Consider the following 21,403-nt stretch of genomic DNA (forward strand, 5'->3'; position numbering starts at 1 on the left):
CTGATATTGTAGTTAGAATTATTACTTTTAATCACATAAATGATGCACGATTAGTGGTAACAAAAAAATCCATGTGGTCATTTACTAGCTAAATCCCTCTGTGTTTTTACAATTTTCTCCCCCCAGGTGTTGCGGCCGTACAGCTTCATCTCCAACCTGAAGGTGTGGGACTTCTACACAGAGGAGACGCTGTCTGAGGGCCCGTCGTACGACTGGGAGCTGGTGCAGAGGGGCCGGCAGGAGAGACTGGCTGAGGAGGTGCCTGACAAACCAGACACCACCACCCCCAAGTCCCAGAGACACATCGTCTGGCCCTGCTACGACAGCCGCAGCAGAGTGGTACCCGACGCCATCACCAAACTGCTGCAGGTTAGTGGAGATATACTTACACACATTACATACCATCACCATACTGCAGTAGTCCCTGTATAACCCTAACTTTTTGTATAAATGCTTATACATGAATCTGACTTGCTCTGTGTATTCTGTCCTAGGACCTGCAGAGTCTGGAGGCTGAGTTGGGGCTGCCACCAGAGAAATGGAAGGACACTTGGGACAAGATCAAGGCCAACCAACGGGGCGAGGCCAAGCTGGAGAACAGGGTGAGAAACGCTGGACAACCAGCAGCTAACCTAGGGTTTCACTGGCTATTAGGATACCATCCTGCTGACAGACACAAACTTAAGACACTTTTTGAAGATTATTTGAAAATAACTTTTTGTAGATTTATAGTAATGTGTTCTACTGACCTCTAGTGGTAAGATGATAGAAACGCTACTTTGTGTTTTATTGAATAGATTAGTCCTGCCTAACACACAATATCCTCCTCTGTTTTTTCTCGCTCTTTCAGCCGTCGTTCAACAGCTCCTTGCTGATGTCGTCCAACCTGAGTCACCAGCGGCGGTCACAGGGGGTGTACCTTCCGGAGAGTGGAGTGGGCTCCTCTATTAACCTTTCCATGGACTGTGAGGCCAGCACCACCTCCACCCCTGTGGCCGGGCGTCCCAGCACCAGCACCCTTTACAGCCAGTTCCAGAGCACGGAGAGTGAGAACAGGTCTGTACCCACTCCCCAGACACCTGAATGTGGCCTCCTACCCTCATCTCTGCCCCAGCAACACATTACCCCTCAGTGTGTTACGATAGTGGCTGACTGTGTTTCTTCTACCTTTGACCCCCAGGAGTTTTGAGGGCATCCTGTATAAGAAAGGTGCGTTGCTGAAGCCATGGAAACCCCGCTGGTTTGTGCTGGACAAGACCAAACATCAGGTAAGAGGAGGGAGGTGGACCATGATACTGATGGTGATTGTTACTGTGGTGGTGGTGGTGGTGGTGATGATGGTGATAATCTCTCTCTCTCTGTCTAGCTGAGATACTATGAGACCAGGAAGGACAAGGACTGTAAGGGGGTGATTGAGCTGGCGGAGGTGGAGTCTGTCATTCCAGCCACGCCCACCATGGGAGCGCCCAAACACATAGAGGAGAAAGCCTTCTTTGATGTGAGTTACCAGAGCCCTCAGAGTGATGGTTTTTATGAGTGTGTATTGTGACATGTTCTGTCATGTTATGATCAGTGAATGCATTTCCTAAATGACTCAAATGTAAATGTAAAAGGGAAATCTATGCGGTAACATAAGAAAGATCAAACAGGCTTAACCATCTCTCATTCTCTTTCTATGGCAGCTCAAGACGACCAAAAGAGTATATAACTTCTGTGCGCAGGACAGCCCCAACACACAGCTGTGGATGGACAGTATTCAGAGTTGCCTCTCTGATGCCTAGAGAGCTGCACGGCTCCACCATAACAGGAACTATCCAACCAGGAACCAATGAGCAGTGCTGAGGCACCCGATGGACATCTCTGCTGGCCAATCACAGGAGGTCCTCTCAAGGAGGCGGGATTGAGACATATGAGGGTAGAGTCCTTTCCACAGTTGAGTGCCGTTCAGTGTCTGTAGTAGTGTTGAACTGATGTCATGTTTCAGTGTTTTTGTTATAAAAATGAAAGGAAATGAAAACGAAAGGAAGAGAAGTCCCTGAATGACCACTCGCTTTTGTCTCACCGTGTTGCTGGCTGCAGCCTCTCACCTTGGTAGATCTACCACTATTTGCGCTGGATGTCTATGCAAAATGGAGCTAAAAGAAAAAAAGCATGATATAGTTTGTTGTGTGAAGATGGACAGTTTCTCACCAGACTAATCTAACTGGGGCCTCCAGCATGCACCAGCATGCAGATGTATCCAGACCCTCCCATCTCCTAGAGACTACAACTCCCATTCCTCCACACACCTCAACACTCCAGGGAGGAAGTAATGATGAACTACATTATCCAGCCCATGTCTCCAGCCCAGCCATGCAGAGGTTCCTGCCTGTAGACCATGAATACAGGAAGTGAATTGGAGTGTTTCCTTTAACAACAGAACACAGAATCGGCCACTTTGAAAAGGATCCAGAACGTGACGACAAACGAAACCGGCCCCAACTGACGCTGGACAGTCGTCATGGTCACCTGCTAGCTGACGTTGAAGCCTCCCCTGTTTCCCCCCTCTCACTGCCTGATGTAGCTGAGTCTCACCCCAGTAAGGAGTTGGACACTCATAGATCCCCTCTCCTCTAAGATGTTTCTTATTCCCCAGACACACCGCCAAGGGAGCCCTCAACGGTTTATGAAGGATTTAAACCTTTTTAAAAAATTTTTTACAGCTTATCTGCAAAAAAAATTGGGTCACTCAAAATTGTGTCAGAGATATCAGTCCTCCTAGTTATCACCCCCAGAGCAGTTGATGGTGATATACTGTGAAAGCTGTTATTAGCCCTCGTGATCAAGCCAGGAGAATGGCAGTCGGAGATTAGATTCTACATCCGCCGGACAGGGAGTCTGTCTCTGTTTGCAGAACAATATTAGTGTTTACACAAGAAGCTATGGGCTGTACTTCCCAAGCTAAAGTTCTTCCTTTATATTTCTTATTAAAAAAAACAAATAAAAACCACTATTACCGTTGAAAATGTTAAGGGATGCTGAAGGAACAGGAGGGATATATTTTTGTGAAGATTAATTTATGCACAAAATGATAAGGTGAGATGCAGATGGATGGGGCTTGTGGGCAGAGCAGAGGGGATTATGGTATGGATGACTAGTCTGTTTACATGGCACAGTGCTGAGACTGGATCTGACTGCCATGACAACTAACATGGCAGACTTCCTGGATACGACCCCCCTCCCCCTCTGTTTATATGGTCAGGTTTAATATAGGACAAATGGTATTTCAGTTATACAAGTGCCAGTGGATTTTAACATGTGACAAGTATTAGACTGTTGGATTGGAATGTGCTCTAAACAAGTAAAAACAACCGATTTTTGTTTTCAGGTAATACAGTTCTTAACCAGACAAGGTGGTGTTCAAGGCACTTAGAATAATTCAAATTCACACATTTTAACCAAATCCCCAACAACAATAATTATTACGCAGCCAATTAATTGCATTGAAAGTCTCAAAAGCATGTGTCCGAACATAAGATATCACTCTCTGTGCTATGTTTACCTACTCAGCCTTTGTTTGGTGGTCTGTGAGGCAGTTTGGCTTCTGAACAACTGCATTTGTGTGAACAGTAATACTTCAGCGAGTCCCAACTCTCTCGCGGCTGCTCTTCTGTCTAAACCAGTGTTTTTAGCTAGAGCCTGTTACATTCTATTCTTAAGCCTGTACATAGAGGAGTCAATGTCTGTTAGAGCATTGTAGAGAAATAATGTTTAGCTGGAATTTGTGATTAAATCACTTTTGTTTTTTTATGCTACAGAGCAGTATCGGTTAGCCCTCATTTTGAGCCCCCAAGTCACAAAAACAGACACACTCGTTCTCGTTTAACACACAAACATTGCCGTGTAAAATATGATTATACTGCTGTCTTGTTGAACATAAAATTTGAATTGTAGATTGTTTGTGTCTTAACTCCTTTTGTATATACTACTCAGATTTGTATGTAACGTTTATGGTAGTAATTTATTTAACTTTGTCTCCTCGGTAAGAAAAGTTCAAGCACCACTTTTATTTTTAAAATTAGGAATCCAATGTGCCATTTGTTTATTTCTGTATTAACGTGACTAATGCTACTACTTTTTGGAAAATGTGTTGTATAAGTAAACCCTCAATGTCTTTTTTTGTTTTGTTTTTTAACATTGTTGTCCTTCCCCAATATCAACCCCTAAGCAGAGTGGAAATGGTGTGTTTGTATGAGCAAGAACTAGCCTCCCTAGTTAAGGTGGGTGTTCTAGAATGGAGTTAAGGAATCTCATTAAGTTGCTTACCTACACAGGTGGGGTGTTTTAAAATGTCACTCACTGACACACACTTAAAAAGCCCAGCTCACTCGATTTACTGCAGTCTACTCATCTCTCCTGATTTGGGTAGATTATATCCACAACATTAATCAGATCAGTACAATGTAACCTTTTTATTATTTATTTTTATGTTTTTCTTTTTTTCTCTAATTAGACATTTTCTTCTGAGCCGGGTCTGTCAATCATGTAATATATTTTTTAGAATTAAAACAAAAACACTGTGGGTTTAAACGTCACTGGTTTGGTGTAGGTTTGTCCCTTTTCTCGTCCAAGATTAACAGATTACTTTTATTGGGTGATAATGTCTCTAATCAGTTACGATTTATGAAGCTCTCAATTTCAGTGCTACGTGAGTTCAAAGACACCGCACCAGCCAGGTAGGACCGACCTCATTCACTGGTTATAATAAAGACACAGCACCAGTCTGAAGAATACAGGGTTATGAGTGTGAATGTGATGGTTAAATAGATATGTGACTGACAATGTTTCTAATGGGATGATAGATCTATTAATTATATATCTATGCATGTGATGGTTGATTGCTGGATGGTTGTCTAGAGGGGCCTCACCCTGTTGGAGTAGTTAGTGGTCAGTGCTATGGGCAGGGATCACCAGTCTGAACTTTTTATATAGCCTTCCTGAGGCCACTGTCGTTAGACTTGGCAGGAGAAACAGAAATCAGACTGGCCAAGTTAGTACATGCACTTTAAGAAAATGTTGTCAGATGAAAGACAAGTTAGAATCTACTCTTTTCACTGTTCAACCCTAAACTTAACCAAGGCAAGAACTGTCGGTGACATACTATTCACAAAATGTAAAGTGATGGAGATGACAGTGTGTGAGGAAAGCTGATGCTTTCACAAGTGAGTTGAGGAAGATGAATCACAAGCCAAAGCTATGGCATTAACCTGTTAAAACACAAAAGCTATGGCATTAATTAACCTGTTAAAACACTAATCATCTGCTTTACACTCACTCTTTATATATTTAGACTGAAACAAGTTAAGTTGGCATCAAGACACTCACCTCCATTCTGGTAACAGTCCTAAAAGGAGGGTGCTGGGGGAAACACCAATGCATCCTGCCCTTCCTCTATGCCTGAAGGTGATCATACATAATTGGATGGGTGAAAGCTCTATGGTTGTCATCCATCCAATTCTGTCGGATCAGTGAAATCTCCAAGAATGGAAGGATGCATTTTTAAGTACTTTGCTATTCATGTGGACAACCACACACTTTAATTGTCTAATTTAAAAACATAAAAAACAACAGTCATAGAACTAGCTAGGTGTCAAATGATTAAGTACACTAGTGCAACTGTTCCTAACCTTTTCCAGTTGCTGTACCACCTACTGAATTTTGCTCTGCCCGGAGTACCCCCTCGTGAATTTTACCAGTAGGCCTATGGTGTCATGAGGCTTCTCAAGGACCCCCTGTTGATAGGCCAAGTACCCCCAGGGTTCCTAGTACCACTGCACTAGAGAGATCATGTATTTAGCAGAACCCAACGTAGACCCTCTTCAATCGTGTTTCGCAAGAGGACAGCTTCAACCCTATCTGTTGCAAAGGCAACTCCTTCCCTATAAGTGTTGAGGAAAAACGGAACATTGACACGTGGTAATCTCAAGATTGCTTGTAAAATGACTTTAAATGTAAATATTTGAATATAGGTAGATCATGTTTGGTTGATTTTAAGGGGGATAACAATAACTTAAAGTCAAATACAATCAGGTCTCAGCTCACTAGCTAGGTCAACAGAGAACCAGTTATACATGCAATAACATAAGACAAATCAAAACCTTGAGTTCAGTTTATATCTAAATTAGTTGGCCCATATAACTATACCGAATGAGTCTTCCTCTTGACAACACTAAAAGTAGATTTAAAAAAAAAGGTTTAAATGTCATTTTTTAAATAAAATGGCTAATTGTCATTATTGCACATGAGCAGAAGACTAATACTATAGAACTGTGTTCCTCGACCCACCCCTTTTCCTTGATGGACACTTTAAAAAACATTCAGAGAACTGGTGAGGTACAAGAATAAAGAGATGAGGGTAGTACACTTAACGTTGTGCTAGAATGTACAGTAAAAATGACTGCATAAGTGCCTTCTTTTAAGCTCTCAAGGGAAAAAAATATTTCAGAAAGGTATTTATTGTTGAGGCATCATTTCGTTTAGTTAACCTGTGCTATCCACTCCCTACCACTTAGGTCCAACTGTTTGTGAAAAGAGTAAGAGAACAAATCCTTCAGAAAAAAACTTTATACTCCTCTCAGATTTCGGTTGTTTAAAAGAGATCACTGCTACATTAAAACCACACGTACTTATGTGCAACATCAGAAAAGGCTTTGAAGACAATTTCCTCTACACTGTTCTGCCTGTTGGTTGGGATGATTGGTTGCTTTTACACGTCCCGCCTCCTCATTATTGGTGTTGATTGGCAGTGTCCAGTTCCAATAACATGGCAGCGTGATTCATTAAAACACTGTAGGTTGCAGTGAGGTTATTTGGGGAGGAGGGTGGTCTCCCTGGAAATGGCACAGTCTGTCACACCAGTCTGGGGTTTAGGGCTCTGTCTGTCTGCCCCTCAGACAGGCCCGTTGACTGCTGGCATCTCTGGGTACTGGGCCTGGGGTGGATTCTCTCTGGAGGGTGGTAGAAGGAGAAGAAGAGGGGGTAGAGAGACGCGATTTAAGAAAGTGAGGCAGAAGATAGAAGACGGAGACAAAGTGAGAGGAGGGTGATAACATTATTATAATCCTACATTGCAGACCACCTCTCGTTCTCTGGCAGAATAAGAGTTCACAGTAAATATTTCTACAGGCTCACAACACTGGCAAAGAGCACTGCTATTGTTCAACGTCCAGATGCATGTCTTGGCTCTGGCTGTTTAGAAAAGGAAACTGGGTTGCTAGAATATTTTTTTGCCCTGATCTGCCTGGGATCTCTACATGTGTATGTGTGTTGTATACGTGCAAGCATGCATTATTTGCATTACTTGTACACACACAAGCTTGCACCTACTTGTCTGTCTGAGGGGTGGGGGCCGAGGTTGGCGGTGTGTCTGCTGCAAGCTGTGCCTTTGGGTGGGACTTGGGGGCGTCTGTGAGGGACAGTTTTTCCAGAGGGATGGGATTCTCCTCACTGTAGCACAGAGATTTTTTGCATGTTAGTCAGTCTTCAACAAAAGTGTGCGTATAAAATAAACATGTGAAGAATTGAATTGACCTGTTTAATTTATATAAACTGTATTTTTCACATATTTAGCTTCACCACTCCAACTCTTATTTAAAATACTAGTGATTTTTCTTTAGTAAAGCACATTCATAGTTCATGGGAAGCTCCCTGGATTTCCAAACTCTGAATCCAGTCATTTAAGTTCAAGTCCAGTATATAATTACTTCAATGTGGTAGTTATGTTTCAAATATAGATGTTTATTTACATGGGTACTAAGGCTTGAGTGGACTTCTTCAGAGTGATTTAGCATTGACTGAACGTGAGGATGAGGCGTCTAACTCATGTTAAACCAACAGGTTCTAGTTTCCCAACCTTTTGACCTCTGCTTTCTTGCTGGTGGTTGCCTTGGCGGCGGCGGCAGTCTTGTCGTCCTCCTCGCTGTCGGAGCCCCCGGAGGAGCTGCTATCTGAGGCTACGAGGGGAGCCTTCCTACCCTCACCCACCGGCCACTCACCACCGGGAGAGGGGCTCGCACCTGGACACACACAATCACTTTATTGCTTTGGCTTGTGCGTTAGGTAATGAAAGCCTTGAAAAACAAGGTTTTACTGGTCTCAATGCAATAGTGACTGTCTCCACAAGGGGGAGCTAAGCCAAATGTCAGTTGGCTGAAACCTCCCATCATCCCACACTCACCACTCTTGTCCGGACCCTGTTTGACTTGTTTGTCTGCGTCACTGTTGCCTACGGGAGAGCTGCATCTGGGGCCAGCCTCTGGGCTGCAGGGAGAGGAGGTTAGCTTCAGGTACAGAGCACTGACAACACACCACTAGGCATGTCACACAATGACATAAACAACAACGTCTTATGTTGGTGATTTAAAAAGGGCTTCCTAAAAATGTTTGATAAATTGACAAGTTACGATATCCCAGACACTAACATCAAATCAAATTTATATAGAATTGTATGGAGAGTGTTTGGTCCCCACCTGCTGAAAGGTTGGAACTCTGTGAAGTTGGCCCAACCTGCCACCTGTTTGTCTCCTCCACTCCCCCCTGGGGAATCCCAGCCTGCAGGACCCGGAGAGGATGAGTTACCCCCAGCGTCCCCGAAACTCGCTGTCCAGCTTTGACCTTCACATGATAACATGGTGAGAGGAGAAAAAAAAGTCTACAATAATGGTTTTCGCAAAGTGGAGACCATTCATGATTTCTGTCTAATTGATTGAGTAACTATGGGTAATAAGCATAGTTTACAAGTAGCTGATTGATTGCCAGGCGTACTGGGTGTGTTGTCCTTGCTCTCCTGCAGGCTGCCTGTGTCTGGGGTGCTCTGTCTGGAGTCGTCGTCCTCGTCTGAGCCCGACCCGCGGTCCCGCTCCCGACCCCCGTTCTCCAGACTACTCCTGGAGCTGCTCTCTGAGGTGTGGGACACCCCAAACCTGACACACACATGGAGAGAAAGAGAAGAGAGGTTTGAAGAGCGAGAGTTGGGGAAAAAAAGGAGTGAGATCGAGGAGAGAGCTGCACATTGGCATAACATCCCCTACTTTGTTTTTGGATCTTGAATTTTTACCAACCTTGTTCTGGATTTCACTTGTGTTGCATAGTTAATCTCCTTCTCCTCCCAAATGTCCTCCTCCTCTTCAGCATCGTCAAACTGACGTATCCTCTCTTTACAGCAGGCCTCAAAGGCAGTAGCGTTGGCCTGTATTCACACACAGGGAGAGGGAAACATGTAAAACTTTCACTACACGCACAATGAAGCTGGTAGACATTACGGAACACAATACAACAACTTACACTATTATCATCAGCATCTAGATTGAAGTTTATTTCTGCAATCCGGTCAAATGTGGCACTTAGGAAAGGAAGGAAACAAAGTAGCATTTAATGCAAACAGCAGCTGTTAGCCCCCAGAGGTCTGTCATAGCAAACTGCTGTACAGTCTGTTTCAAAGCTGACTTTTAGTTATTGGAGAAGGAATAGTGGAACGGACGACTAAACTCACTTGATGTTTTCATCATGCTCACTGAACTCCTCATCGTTGAACCCAAACTGATCCACAAAGTTGGCAGTCATCTGCTGGATCTGATAGTCTGAGAAAGCCTGGGGGGGAAAACATGAAATGAGTCCTTTCATAAATCATTCTCTTTCCTCATGGGCAGACAAATGTGTTGCCATGGTGCTTTGGCTTCCTACCTGTTGGAGTGACAGATCGTTGGGGAAGGGACTCTCCATATCATCGTCCTCACTGGAGGAGTGTAGGTTATGGGTGCTCACCTGGGACAGACAGAATTAGAGCGTGAGGAAATGACAGACAGAATGTGTAGCAGGGAATGCTTGAGCAAGAAAAATGTGTCTATTTGTGTGTTGGAGAGAAACACAGTTACTGGACCTGGACACTGCCAATCAACACCAATAATGAGGCGGCGGGACGTGTAAAAAGCAACCCATCATCCCAACCATTGGTTGATACCAGTTCTCACCAGTTCAACTGTGTTTCTCCTGTTGGTCTCTCTCAGGGTCTCATCCACAAAGCTCTCCCAGCGTCCTCTGCAGTCCTCTGGCAACTCTGCAATATCACAGACCAGACCAGTTCTGAGTACTCACCCAGGCACAGTAACTGGCAATAGCAGTTGAACATTCTTTCCTACTTCTGTATTTATAAAAGAATAGGAAGGTATGCAATCTGGCAGCTCATCAAAAAACACATACCTTTGATGAGGTCACTGATCTGGGACTGGACTGGTCCTTTCTCTAGGTTCTGTACCACCATGTTGGCCATCCTGGTCAGGTGACCCATGTTACCTCTCCTAGCGCCGCCCTCCGCCCTGAGAGACAAAACCACACACAGGTTAATGACATCTAACAGACAGTACTATCATGTGTTAGATTCCAGCATTGTAGTGAAACAATACCAAAGGCAGTTCCACAGATTTGCGTGTCTGACATTTTGTCTTACTGTATTTGATCGTTCTCCTCCCAGGCGTCCAGGATCCTCTGTACCAACCGACACTGCTGGAAGAGCTGAGGAGGAAGAACAAAATAATACAGATTCAGAGACAACATCAAAACACAACTTTATAATGTATAACGCTGTCGGACCAACAGGCTCCGAGACGGCTTCTACCCCCAAGCCATAAGACTGCTAAATAGTCAATTAATGGTACCCAAACTATCTGCACTGACTCTACGCACACTCACTAGACCCCTCAAACGCAACGGTGGACCTGGAAGCCAGTTCCACTGCGTTTTTTTCATTGTTCCCCTCTAATCAGGGACTGATTTAGACCTGGGACACTAGGTAGGTGCAATTAATCAGGTAGAACAGAAGACCAGCAGGCTCCAGACTTCGTAGGGTAAGAGCTGAATACCCCTGCACTAGACTATATATACTGTGCCTTGCAAAAGTATTAATCCCCCTTGGCGTTTTTCCTATTTTGTTGCACCACAATCTGTAATTTAAATTGATTTTTATTTGGATTTCATGTAATGTACATAGTCCAAATTGGTGAAGTGAAATGAAAAAAATTACTTGTTTCAAAAAATTCTAAAAAATAAATAACGGAAAAGTGGTGCGTGCATATGTATTCACCCTCTTTGCTATGAAGCCCCTAAATAAGATCTGGTGCAACCAACTACCTTCAGAAGTCACATAGTTAAATAAAGTCCACAAGTGTGCAATCTAAGTGTCACATGATCTCACCTGTTCTGAAAGGCCCCAGAGTCTGCAACACCACTAAGCAAGGGGCACCACCAAGCAAGCGGCACCATGAAGACCAAGGAGCTCTCCAAACAGGTCAGGGACAAAGTTGTGGAGAAGTACAGATCAGGGTTGGGTTATAAAAAAATATCAGAAACTTTGAACATCCCACGGAGCACCATTAAATCCATTATTTTAAAAATGGAAAGAATATGGCACCACAACAAACCTGCCAAGAGAGGGCCGCCCACTAAAACTCATGGACCAGGCAAGGAGGGCATTAATCAGAGAGGCAACAAAGAGACCAAAGATAACCCTGAAGGAGCTGCAAAGCTCCACAGCGGAGATTGGAGTATCTGTCCATAGGACCACTTTAAGCCATACACTCCACAGAGCTGGGCTTTACGGAAGAGTGGCCAGAAAAAAGCCATTGCTTAAAGAAAAAAATAAGCAAACACGTTTGGTGTTTGCCAAAAACCATGTGAGAGACTAAAATTTAGCTTTTTGGCCATCAAGGAAAATGCTATGTCTGGCGCAAACCCAACACCTCTCATCACCCCGGGAACACCATCCCCACAGTGAAGCATGGTGGTGGCAGCATCATGCTGTGGGGATGTTTTTCATCGGCAGGGACTGGGAAACTGGTCAGAATTGAAGGAATGATAGATGGCGCTAAATACAGGGAAATTCTTGAGGGAAACCTGTTTCAGTCTTCCAGAGATTTGAGACTGGGATGGAGGTTCACCTTCCAGCAGGACAATGACCCTAAGCTTACTGCTAAAGCAATACTTGTGTGGTTTAAGGGAAAACATTTAAATGTCTTGGAATGGCCTAGTCAAAGCCCAGACCTCAATCCAATTGAGAAGCTGTGGTATGACTTAAAGATTGCTGTACACCAGCAGAACCCATCCAACTTGAAGGAGCTGGAGCAGTTTTGCCTTGAAGAATGGGCAAAAATCCCAGTGGCTAGATGTGCCAAGCTTATAGAGACATACCCACGGGGGGCCAGTATGAAAAATAAAAAAATGATGTATGCACTCACTAACTGTAAGTCGCTCTGGATAAGAGCATCTGCTAAATGACACACACAAAAAAAAAATACCACAAGAGACTTGCAGCTGTAATTGCTGCAAAAGGTGGCTCTACAAAGTATTGACTTGGGGGGTGTGAATAGTTATGCATACTCAAGTGTTCTGTTTTTTGTCTTATTTCTTGTTTGTTTCACAAGAAAAAATATTTTGCATCTTCAAAGTGGTAGGCATGTTGTGTAAATCAAATGATACAAACCCCCCAAAAATCTATTTTAATTCCAGGTTGTAAGGCAACAAAATAGGAAAAATGCCAAGGGGGGTGAATACCTTCGCAAGCCACTGTACACACTTCATTGACACTCCCACACAAACACTTTTATACTCATCATATGCTGCTGCTACGCTGTTCTTTATTTTACTCTTATTAGTATAATCTATCCTGATGCCTAGTCACTTTACCCTGCCTTCATGTACATACTGTATCTACCGCATACCTGTGCACATTTATTGATTTTATTTTGTTCCTATTTTTTTTGTTGTAAACTCTGCATCCTTGGGAAGGGCTCATAGCAAGCAAATAAAATGTGATGTTTTAGACAAGGGTATTACTGCACATAGACAGACGCAGAGCTACCAAGCCACCTACATGTGCCACCAGGGTGTTGTGAAGGGTGGTCTCCTCCACCGGGTCGCTGGCTTTGGCTGGCTCCCCAGCCTCCCCTCCTGCCTCCCCCTGGTTCTCTGGGCCTGCTGGGGGCTTCTCCTCCTTGTGGTTCTGGAGGCCAGGGACAGGCCGCTCCTCTGGGCCAGAGTGGTTCAGGATGGACGCCACACACAGCTCCACTTGGAAGTGCAAGAAGTTATTCCATGAGTACTTGAAGAACAGGTCCTGTGGAGAGCAAAGAGCGAGAGAACCGTTGTGACCGATGGTGGGTGAGTGAACGAGAGCAAGAAAGTGAGTGAGTGTGAATGACCGAAAGGAGAGGAAATGAATAAAAGAAAAGCGCGTGCCAGAGCGTGAACAAATGAATGAATGCGAAAGAGTGAGAGATCATGAGCAGTTTGAGACCCGGCATTGCAGACACACCAGTAGCTGGTCCATGGTGGTGAGCTTGCAGAGCTCCTGACAGACACTGGGGGCGCTGGTCTGCAGCAGGGCAGCCACCAGCCGGGCCACGTGAAGGCGGGCGTTCCCCAGAGGCTCCTCCAGAAGGCCAACGGTCGTCAGTATTGCACTTTTCTACACACATAGAAACACACACCATGTTCAATAAAATTACTCAACAGTCCAATGCATACAGGAAAGACTGTGTTGAACAAGTTGATTTCAATTATGTGTGTTAATGGTTGTAAACCCCCTGAAGTTTATTTATTAAAGTATGGTTGGAATTCTACTGCAGTCTGCTGGCTTCCAACATAATTGAATTAGACAATTTTAACCCAAAAAGTATTTATGTTTCATAAAAATTATTGACTGTAGACTGACTGAGTGTCTCTCTTTCTTTCTTAGTACCCACTGACCACTGTAAATTGATCAGCCACAGCCATACGGCCTTACTGTATGTCCTTACCTTGGGTGGATTCAGGAGAAGCTGCTGGAAGTCCTTAAGATGGGGCTCAATGGCATGTAGAATACTGCTGTTGACAGTGTAAGTCCTTTCATATCCCTGAGAATAGAGATCCATCAGCCCCTCCAACCTGGGACGGAGAGAGAGAACAAGGGAGGGATAAGGAAAAAGATGTTCACATGTTAAAATAGCTGGAGAGATGGTCCCTGTCTAGGAACAACCTCTAGCCCCTACCCCTGCTGATAGAATAATTATTAATGACTAATTATTACACCCTGAAACTGTGTGAAATGTGTTAGAATGTGTGAGTGTAGGACCAGTAAAGACTATGACATTGAGCTACTATTTAGCAATGTGAATAAGAGTTAGGCCAGACAACAAAGGACAAGGAGAACTGTCTACAGACAACTGAGAAACCAAGATAAAGAGGCCTCCCAATTTAGGGAGGAGAGAAACTGTTAGGCTTTTTAAGGAGTATGAAATATGGTGCAGGATATTGTGAGGACGGCGATAACTAAGGAATGCATGTGTGTGTGTGTGTGTGTGTATGTATGCGTGTGTGTGTGAACTGATGGTCAGGAGAGCAGTTTTAAAGTGGAAAACTACAGCCCGCCTAAAGAGGGGATGGATTTTTGTATGACGTGTGAGTATAAAAGATGGACTCTGAAATTGTGATGGCAGAATTCTCAATGAATAAACATCTCTGACTATGCAGACCGGGACTCTGTCCGTTTCATTGATCCAAAAGCATTACAACCTTTTGGGAGACGCACAGACACACTGAAATAGTTTGATAAATAATTCACATAACAGCTTGGTCCTTCTGAGCCGGAATCCAATACCTGACTCTGTCATTCCAGGTAACTCTGAAAACCGTCGGGTTAAGGGTTAAAACAGGCCAGAGGACACCTGATTAATGACAGACGGTGACGGAATCCAAACCTACATTGAATCTCGGCTGCAAGGATAAGGTCAGTAGTCTTTATTCATTACTTGGTGAAATTTATTTGAGAACTTGCTAAAATATTGACTGAGGGTAACGTCATAATTTAAAGTAGCAAATTGATCAATGCGTAGCCATTTTAAGGTAGCCGATTTAAGGTTGTAGCCAATTTAAAGTTGGTGGGTCCGTAACGATTCACGGTAATAGGCCATTACCAAAAGAAACTACCTGTATTCAGAGAACCTGTAGTAGATTATAGAACAGTAACGTTCAACAAATAATCCGGGTTGGGGAAATACAGTGAAAGTAATGTGTGAAGAGAAGGTTAAGATAGAGTAGGTCTGCTCATCTCGTACGGGTGAATGGTTAGCTTGAGCGGCTGTGAGTCATTCAGTGATTCATTTAAGCACGAGTGGCTGCTTATCTGTGTGGGTGATCGGACAACAAAAATAAATCCTGTAAATAGCCTTTTCTTTGTGGAGAAAGTGTAAGGAAAGGGACTATATTTAAGGTCGTTTGAAGCTTCTAAAAGCTGGTGGAGAAAGGGCTTGCCCAATCTCGCATTAGGAAAGAGAATAATTAATGTTATGTGGATATACATTTACCAACTGAGTGGAAGATTCACATTACTAGGAGGGGTATGAGAAATCCTGTTGGAGGAACAAGTCACGTGTACCGGTGTGATCATGACAGAATGCATTGTATTTTGGTCAATCTTTCAGGGTGTGTTTCGGACATTATATTTGGAAACTTTAGAGGTAATGTAGGATTGTAATAAAATTGACTACAGTAAAATAATAACTGGGATAAGGTTAACATTCCAAATTTGGGCCCTTTGATAGAATAAAATATTCCTGTAGGTTATACAAATAGTAATTAAGCGCGTTTGAGAACAACATTGTGTGAATGTGGAATGAGAGTGGTATAATGGTGTAAATGAGTCGCACTCTGAAGTTTGAATGATGAGATAGAGGTGTGTATGATAATTGTATATAAGTTTGAATAATAAGCTTTTCATGTAATGATATCTTGGAGTTTCGTACAACACTGCCTGTCAATAGAATACAAGATTTATGGAGTCCAGGGATAGAAGAAATCTCCATTATGTGACCAGGTGGAGGGAGAGGTATGGTTTTGAGGGACGTTTGGACGCAGACAAACTCGAATCCATGGTAAAAAAGATGCACAAGGTGTGTAAAGGTATGAGTCAGGAGATGAGAGAGTAGGAGGGGGCCAGTACCCACTGATAGCCTTACCTAATCTATTGGCAGGGAATGAAGGGGCCCCATCAACCTTAGATGTATACAGTAATAATAATAATAATATGCCATTTAGCAGACAGGCCATGAACACAGAGGACATGGCCAGAGCGGTAGAAGGAATGACCCACCCCAAAACAGGAATAGTAAGGTTTGGGCTGCCGTTAGAGGGCAGTGGGTTTCAGGGGATGCCCGGAGGGCACTTTTGCCATGGGCCGATCACGGAGAGTATATTGGGAAAATAATTGAATTGTGTAATAGCCTCAGAGAACATTACCATCGTCATGCAGACTTCTCTAAAGCACATGAGTGTAAACAAGAGGATAGTGAGACTGTCAGCCAGTACTTAGAGAGAGTTAAAGATGTGTTTAACGCAAACAGTGGCATACCCGAGCCAGACCAGAGACAGGGGAATGATACGCCCTACCATCAGCAATTAAAAATATAGCGTTCCTCAGTGGAATGAGACCAGAGATAAGCAGGACCTTTAAAAATACTTTGATAGGGTGGAGAACGGCACAGCAACACTGATTGAGGTTAAAAAAGTATGCAGTTTACCAAGAGCAGATTGGGAGAGAAAATAGGAGTAAGAGATCTTAAGGGAGTGCCAACTCTCAGAGAGATAGTGAGGCCAGAACAAAGGAGCAGTGCCTGGAAATCAGTCTGTTTTGTTGTTTTTTCCAGTTCTGCTGGGAGTATATTTGATGATGGGGATTTGTGTTGAATGAGAGGCTAGAGACTTCAGAAAATAATAATTGGAATAATAATTAAATACAGTGAGGGAAATAAGTATTTGATCCCCTGCTGATTTTGTACGTTTGCCCACTGACAAAGACATGATCAGTCTATAATTTTAATGGTAGGTTTATTTGAACAGTGAGAGACAGAATAACAACAACAAAATCCAGAAAAATGCATGTCAAAAGTTTAATGAATTGATTTGCATTTAAAATGAGGGAAATAAGTATTTGACCCCTCTGCAAAACACAACTTAGTACTTGGTGGCAAAACCCTTGTTGGCAATCACAGAGGTCAGACGTTTCTTGTAGTTGGCCACCAGGTTTGCACACATCTCAGGAGGGATTTTGTTCCACTCCTCTTTGCAGATCTTCTCCAAATCATTAAGGTTTCGAGGCTGACGTTTGGCAACTCAAACCTTCAGCTCCCTCCACAGATTTTCTATGGAATTAAGGTCTGGAGACTGGCTAGGCCACTCCAGGACCTTAATGTGCTTCTTCTTGAGCCACTCCTTTGTTGCCTTGGCCATGTGTTTTGGGTCATTGTCATGCTGGAATACCCATCCATGACCCATTTTCAATGCCCTGGCTGAGTGAAGGAGGTTCTCACCCAAGATTTGACGGTACATGGCCCCGTCCATCGTCCCTTTGATGCGGTGAAGTTGTCCTGTCCCCTTAGCAGAAAAACACCCCCAAAGCATAATGTTTCCACCTCCATGTTTGACGGTGGGGATGGTGTTCTTGGGGTCATAGGCAGCATTCCTCCTCCTCCAAACACGGCAAGTTGAGTTGATGCCAAAGAGCTCCATTTTGGTCTCATCGGACTACAACACTTTCACCCAGTTCTCCTCTGAATCATTCAGATGTTCATTGGCAAACTTCAGACGGCCCTGTATATGTGCTTTCTTGAGCAGGGGAACTTGCTGGCGCTGCAGGATTTCAGTCCTTCACGGCGTAGTGTGTTACCAATTGTTTTCTTGGTGACTATGGTCCCAGCTGCCTTGAGATCATTGACAAGAACCTCCCGTGTAGTTCTGGGCTGATTCCTCACCGTTCTCATGATCATTGCAACTCCACGAGGTGAGATCTTGCATGGAGCCCTAGGCCGAGGGAGATTGACAGTTCTTTTGTGTTTCTTCCATTTGGGAATAATCGCACCAACTGTTGTCACCTTCTCACCAAGCTGCTTGGCGATGGTCTTGTAGCCCATTCCAGCCTTGTGTAGGTCTACAATCTTGTCCCTGACATCCTTGGAGAGCTCTTTGGTCTTGGCCATGGTGGAGAGTTTGGAATCTGATTGATTGATTGCTTCTGTGGACAGGTGTCTTTTATACAGGTAACAAACTGAGATTAGGAGCACTCCCTTTAAGAGTGTGCTCCTAATCTCAGCTCGTTACCTGTATAAAAGACACCTGGGAGCCAGAAATCTTTCTGATTGAGAGGGGGTCAAATACTTATTTCCCTCATTAAAATGCAAATCAATTTATAACATTTTTGACATGCGTTTTTCTGGATTTTTGTTGTTATTATTCTGTCTCTCACTGTTTCAAATAAACCTACCATTCAAATTATAGACTGATCATTTCTTTGTCAGTGGGCAAATGTACAAAATCAGCAGGGGATCAAATACTTTTTTTCCCTCACTGTATTAACTTGCTCACCCAAACGTAGACATACGTCATAGGTGAGACATAATTAATATAATGTTGTACAAAAACAATTTAGGGTTTCCATTAAGGAACGTCAATCGCTACATTGGATATTAATACTATGGAGATAAATTCAATATATGCTGGTGAACTACGGCATGTGTTTGGTGTTATTTGTAGCCTACTTAGAAAGGACAGTTACCTACAGTGGGGAGAAGAAGAATTTGATACACTGCCGATTTTTGCAGGTTTTCCTACTTACAAAGCATGTAGAGGTCTGTAATTTTTATCATAGGTACACTTCAACTGTGAGAGACGGAATCTAAAACAAAAATCCAGAAAATCACATTGTATGATTTTTAAGTAATTAATTTGCATTTTATTGCATGACATAAGTATTTGATACATTCCACTCCCGAGTGGCGCAGTGGTCTAAGGCACTGCATCGCAGTGCTAGCTGTGCCACTAGAGATCCTGGTTCAAGTCCAGGCTCTGTCGCAGCCGGCTGCGACCGGGAGACCCATGGGCGGCGCACAATTGGTCCAGCGTCGTCCAAGGTAGGGGAGGGTTTGGCCGGCAGGGATGTGGGTTCGTTTCCCACGGGGGGCCAGTATGAATAAAAAAACAAAACATGTATGCATTCACTAACTGTAAGTCGCTCTGGATAAGAGCGTCTGCTAAATAACTAAAATGTAAATGTAATACATCAGAAAAGCAGAACTTAACATTTGGTACAGAAACCTTTGTTTGCAATTACAGAGATCATACATTTCCTGTAGGTCTTGACCAGGTTTGCACACACTGCAGCAGGGATTTTGGCCCACTCCTCCATACAGACCTTCTCCAGATCCTTCAGGTTTTCGGGGCTGTCGCTGGGCAATACGGACTTTCAGCTCCCTCCAAAGATTTTCTATTGGGTTCAGGTCTGGAGACTGGCTAGGCCACTCCAGGACCTTGAGATGCTTCTTACGGAGCCACTCCTTAGTTGCCCTGGCTGTGTGTTTCGGGTCGTTGTCATGCTGGAAGACCCAGCCACGACCCATCTTCAATGCTCTTACTGAGGAAAGGAGGTTGTTGGCCAAGATCTCGCGATACATGGCCCCATCCATCCTCCCCTCAATACGGTGCAGTCGTCCTGTCCCCTTTGCAGAAAAGCATCCCCAAATAATGATGTTTCCACCTCCATGCTTCACGGTTGGGATGGTGTTCTTGGGGTTGTACTCATCCTTCTTCTTCCTCCAAACACGGCGAGTGGAGTTTAGACCAAAAAGCTCTATTTTTGTCTCATCAGACCACATGACCTTCTCCCATTCCTCCTCTGGATCATCCAGATGGTCATTGGCAAACTTCAGACGGGCCTGGACATGCACTGGCTTGAGCATGGATTTTAATCCATGACGGCGTAGTGTGTTACTAATGGTTTTCTTTGAGACTGTGGTCCCAGCTCTCTTCAGGTCATTGACCAGGTCCTGCCGTGTAGTTCTGGGCTGATCCCTCACCTTCCTCATGATCATTGATGCCCCACAAGGTGAGATCTTGCATGGAGCCCCAGACCGAGGGTGATTGACCGTCATCTTGAACTTCTTCCATTTTCTAATAATTGCGCCAACAGTTGTTGCCTTCTCACCAAGCTGCTTGCCTATTGTCCTGTAGCCCATCCCAGCCATGTGCAGGTCTACAATTTTATCCCTGATGTCCTTACACAGCTCTCTGGTCTTGAACATTGTGGAGAGGTTGGAGTCTGTTTGATTGAGTGTGTGGACAGGTGTCTTTTATACAGGTAACGAGTTCAAACAGGTGCAGTTAATACAGGTAATGAGTGGAGAACAGGAGGGCTTCTTAAAGAAAAACTAACAGGTCTGTGAGAGCCGGAATTCTTACTGGTTGGTAGGTGATCAAATATGTGTTATGCAATAAAATTCAAATTAATTACTTAAAAATCATACAATGTGATTTTCTGGATTTTTGTTTTAGATTCCGTCTCTCGCAGTTGAAGTGTACCTATGATAAACATTTCAGACCTCTACCTGCTTTGTAAGTAGGAAAACCTGCAAAATCAGCAGTGTATCAAATACTTGTTCTCCCCACTGTATATCTGCTGTATTCTAAACAATGACAGATTGGGGGTTTCATAAGAGGTGACTATAATTTTAGTTGATAAGAGGTAATTAGATTTGAGAAATGTTGAAAAGTAATGTTAGATGGAAAGTCAGCAATAGAGGATAGAGATTGGACAGGGTTTCCTGTGTGAAAAAAGTAATAGAAATTGGGTGATGAGAAATGCTGAATTGCATTGTTTAAGCAAGAATGGCATTAAATTCATGCTTTCTAGTTATGTGTATGCAAATATGTTATTCGTTTTTGGTGGTGTGTGGATAGAATTGACTAATGCCAGGATTTAGTAAATGAAGCAGAGCGATGTAGTGAGAGCAGTGAAAGGGATACCCCACCCTGAGACGGGGGTACACCAGTTCAGAAGAGATATGGAAGGGCTGACCGCCAGCTTTAAGCTGAAAACAGGGGAACTAGAGAGGGCAGTCAGACGGATAGTGTTAAAGGACTGGGCGGCAGTGAGAGGAAACTGGGTTCCCGGAGATGGGAATGCGCCGGTTCTAGAGTGGCCAGCAGGAGGGGCTTATGGAGATAAATTGGCACAACTCTGTGATAATCTGAGAGAATATTATCACAGACATGCCCACTTCTCCAAAGTCCACGAGTGTAAGCAGGGAGAGAGTGAGACTATTAGTCAATACCTAGAGAGACAGAGATGTGTTCAATGCAAGCAGTGGATTTATTAAACAATAGGTTTATATTTTAATAAATTAATGCAACAGGTTTAAATCAGTAGATTACCGGAAGGTGGTTATGGGTTTGTTATTTATAGGTTTAGTGAATTTAATGAAACGTGGAGTTATCCGATGTGTTCTGAGGGGGGAGTTTTGTTTTTGTTTTTGTCCCAGGACTGAGGAAAATCCCCTACAGTATATGTTAA

At 43.6% G+C, this 21,403-nt stretch overlaps 2 protein-coding genes across 7 annotated transcripts in view; one reads left to right on the forward strand and one right to left on the reverse strand.

The window, feature by feature from the left end:
• Positions 1–4,574, forward strand: part of LOC311129029 (myotubularin-related protein 5-like) — a 70,391-nt gene extending 65,817 nt beyond the window's left edge. For all 5 annotated transcript variants that reach the window (XM_084161279.1, XM_084161280.1, XM_084161281.1 and 2 more), the window contains 6 exons: positions 127–369; positions 495–602; positions 851–1,056; positions 1,181–1,268; positions 1,367–1,498; positions 1,683–4,574. In XM_084161279.1, the coding sequence (XP_084017405.1) occupies positions 127–369; positions 495–602; positions 851–1,056; positions 1,181–1,268; positions 1,367–1,498; positions 1,683–1,781 (876 nt within the window). In that variant the 3' untranslated portion in view covers positions 1,782–4,574. The remainder of the gene's footprint in view (positions 1–126; positions 370–494; positions 603–850; positions 1,057–1,180; positions 1,269–1,366; positions 1,499–1,682) is intronic.
• Positions 4,575–5,543: 969 nt separating this feature from the next.
• Positions 5,544–21,403, reverse strand: part of LOC311129030 (serine/threonine-protein phosphatase 6 regulatory subunit 2-like) — a 32,447-nt gene continuing 16,587 nt past the window's right edge. Inside the window, exons 8-23 of one of the 2 annotated variants that reach the window (XM_084161285.1) lie at positions 13,827–13,953; positions 13,343–13,495; positions 12,902–13,144; positions 10,484–10,548; positions 10,237–10,352; positions 10,008–10,093; positions 9,721–9,801; positions 9,530–9,627; positions 9,322–9,379; positions 9,099–9,226; positions 8,803–8,960; positions 8,508–8,652; positions 8,216–8,298; positions 7,892–8,054; positions 7,366–7,485; positions 5,544–6,986 (exon numbers count right to left, since the gene is read on the reverse strand). In XM_084161285.1, coding sequence (XP_084017411.1) covers positions 6,929–6,986; positions 7,366–7,485; positions 7,892–8,054; positions 8,216–8,298; positions 8,508–8,652; positions 8,803–8,960; positions 9,099–9,226; positions 9,322–9,379; positions 9,530–9,627; positions 9,721–9,801; positions 10,008–10,093; positions 10,237–10,352; positions 10,484–10,548; positions 12,902–13,144; positions 13,343–13,495; positions 13,827–13,953 — 1,882 coding nt within the window. In that variant the 3' untranslated portion in view covers positions 5,544–6,928. Of the gene's footprint in view, positions 6,987–7,365; positions 7,486–7,891; positions 8,055–8,215; positions 8,299–8,507; positions 8,653–8,775; positions 8,961–9,098; positions 9,227–9,321; positions 9,380–9,529; positions 9,628–9,720; positions 9,802–10,007; positions 10,094–10,236; positions 10,353–10,483; positions 10,549–12,901; positions 13,145–13,342; positions 13,496–13,826; positions 13,954–21,403 lie in introns of both variants that reach the window. The other variant, XM_084161284.1, reaches the window with a different exon arrangement.

This window comes from Coregonus lavaretus (assembly GCF_964263955.1).
Source record: "Coregonus lavaretus genome assembly, chromosome: 5".
Taxonomy (NCBI): Eukaryota; Metazoa; Chordata; class Actinopteri; order Salmoniformes; family Salmonidae; genus Coregonus; species Coregonus lavaretus.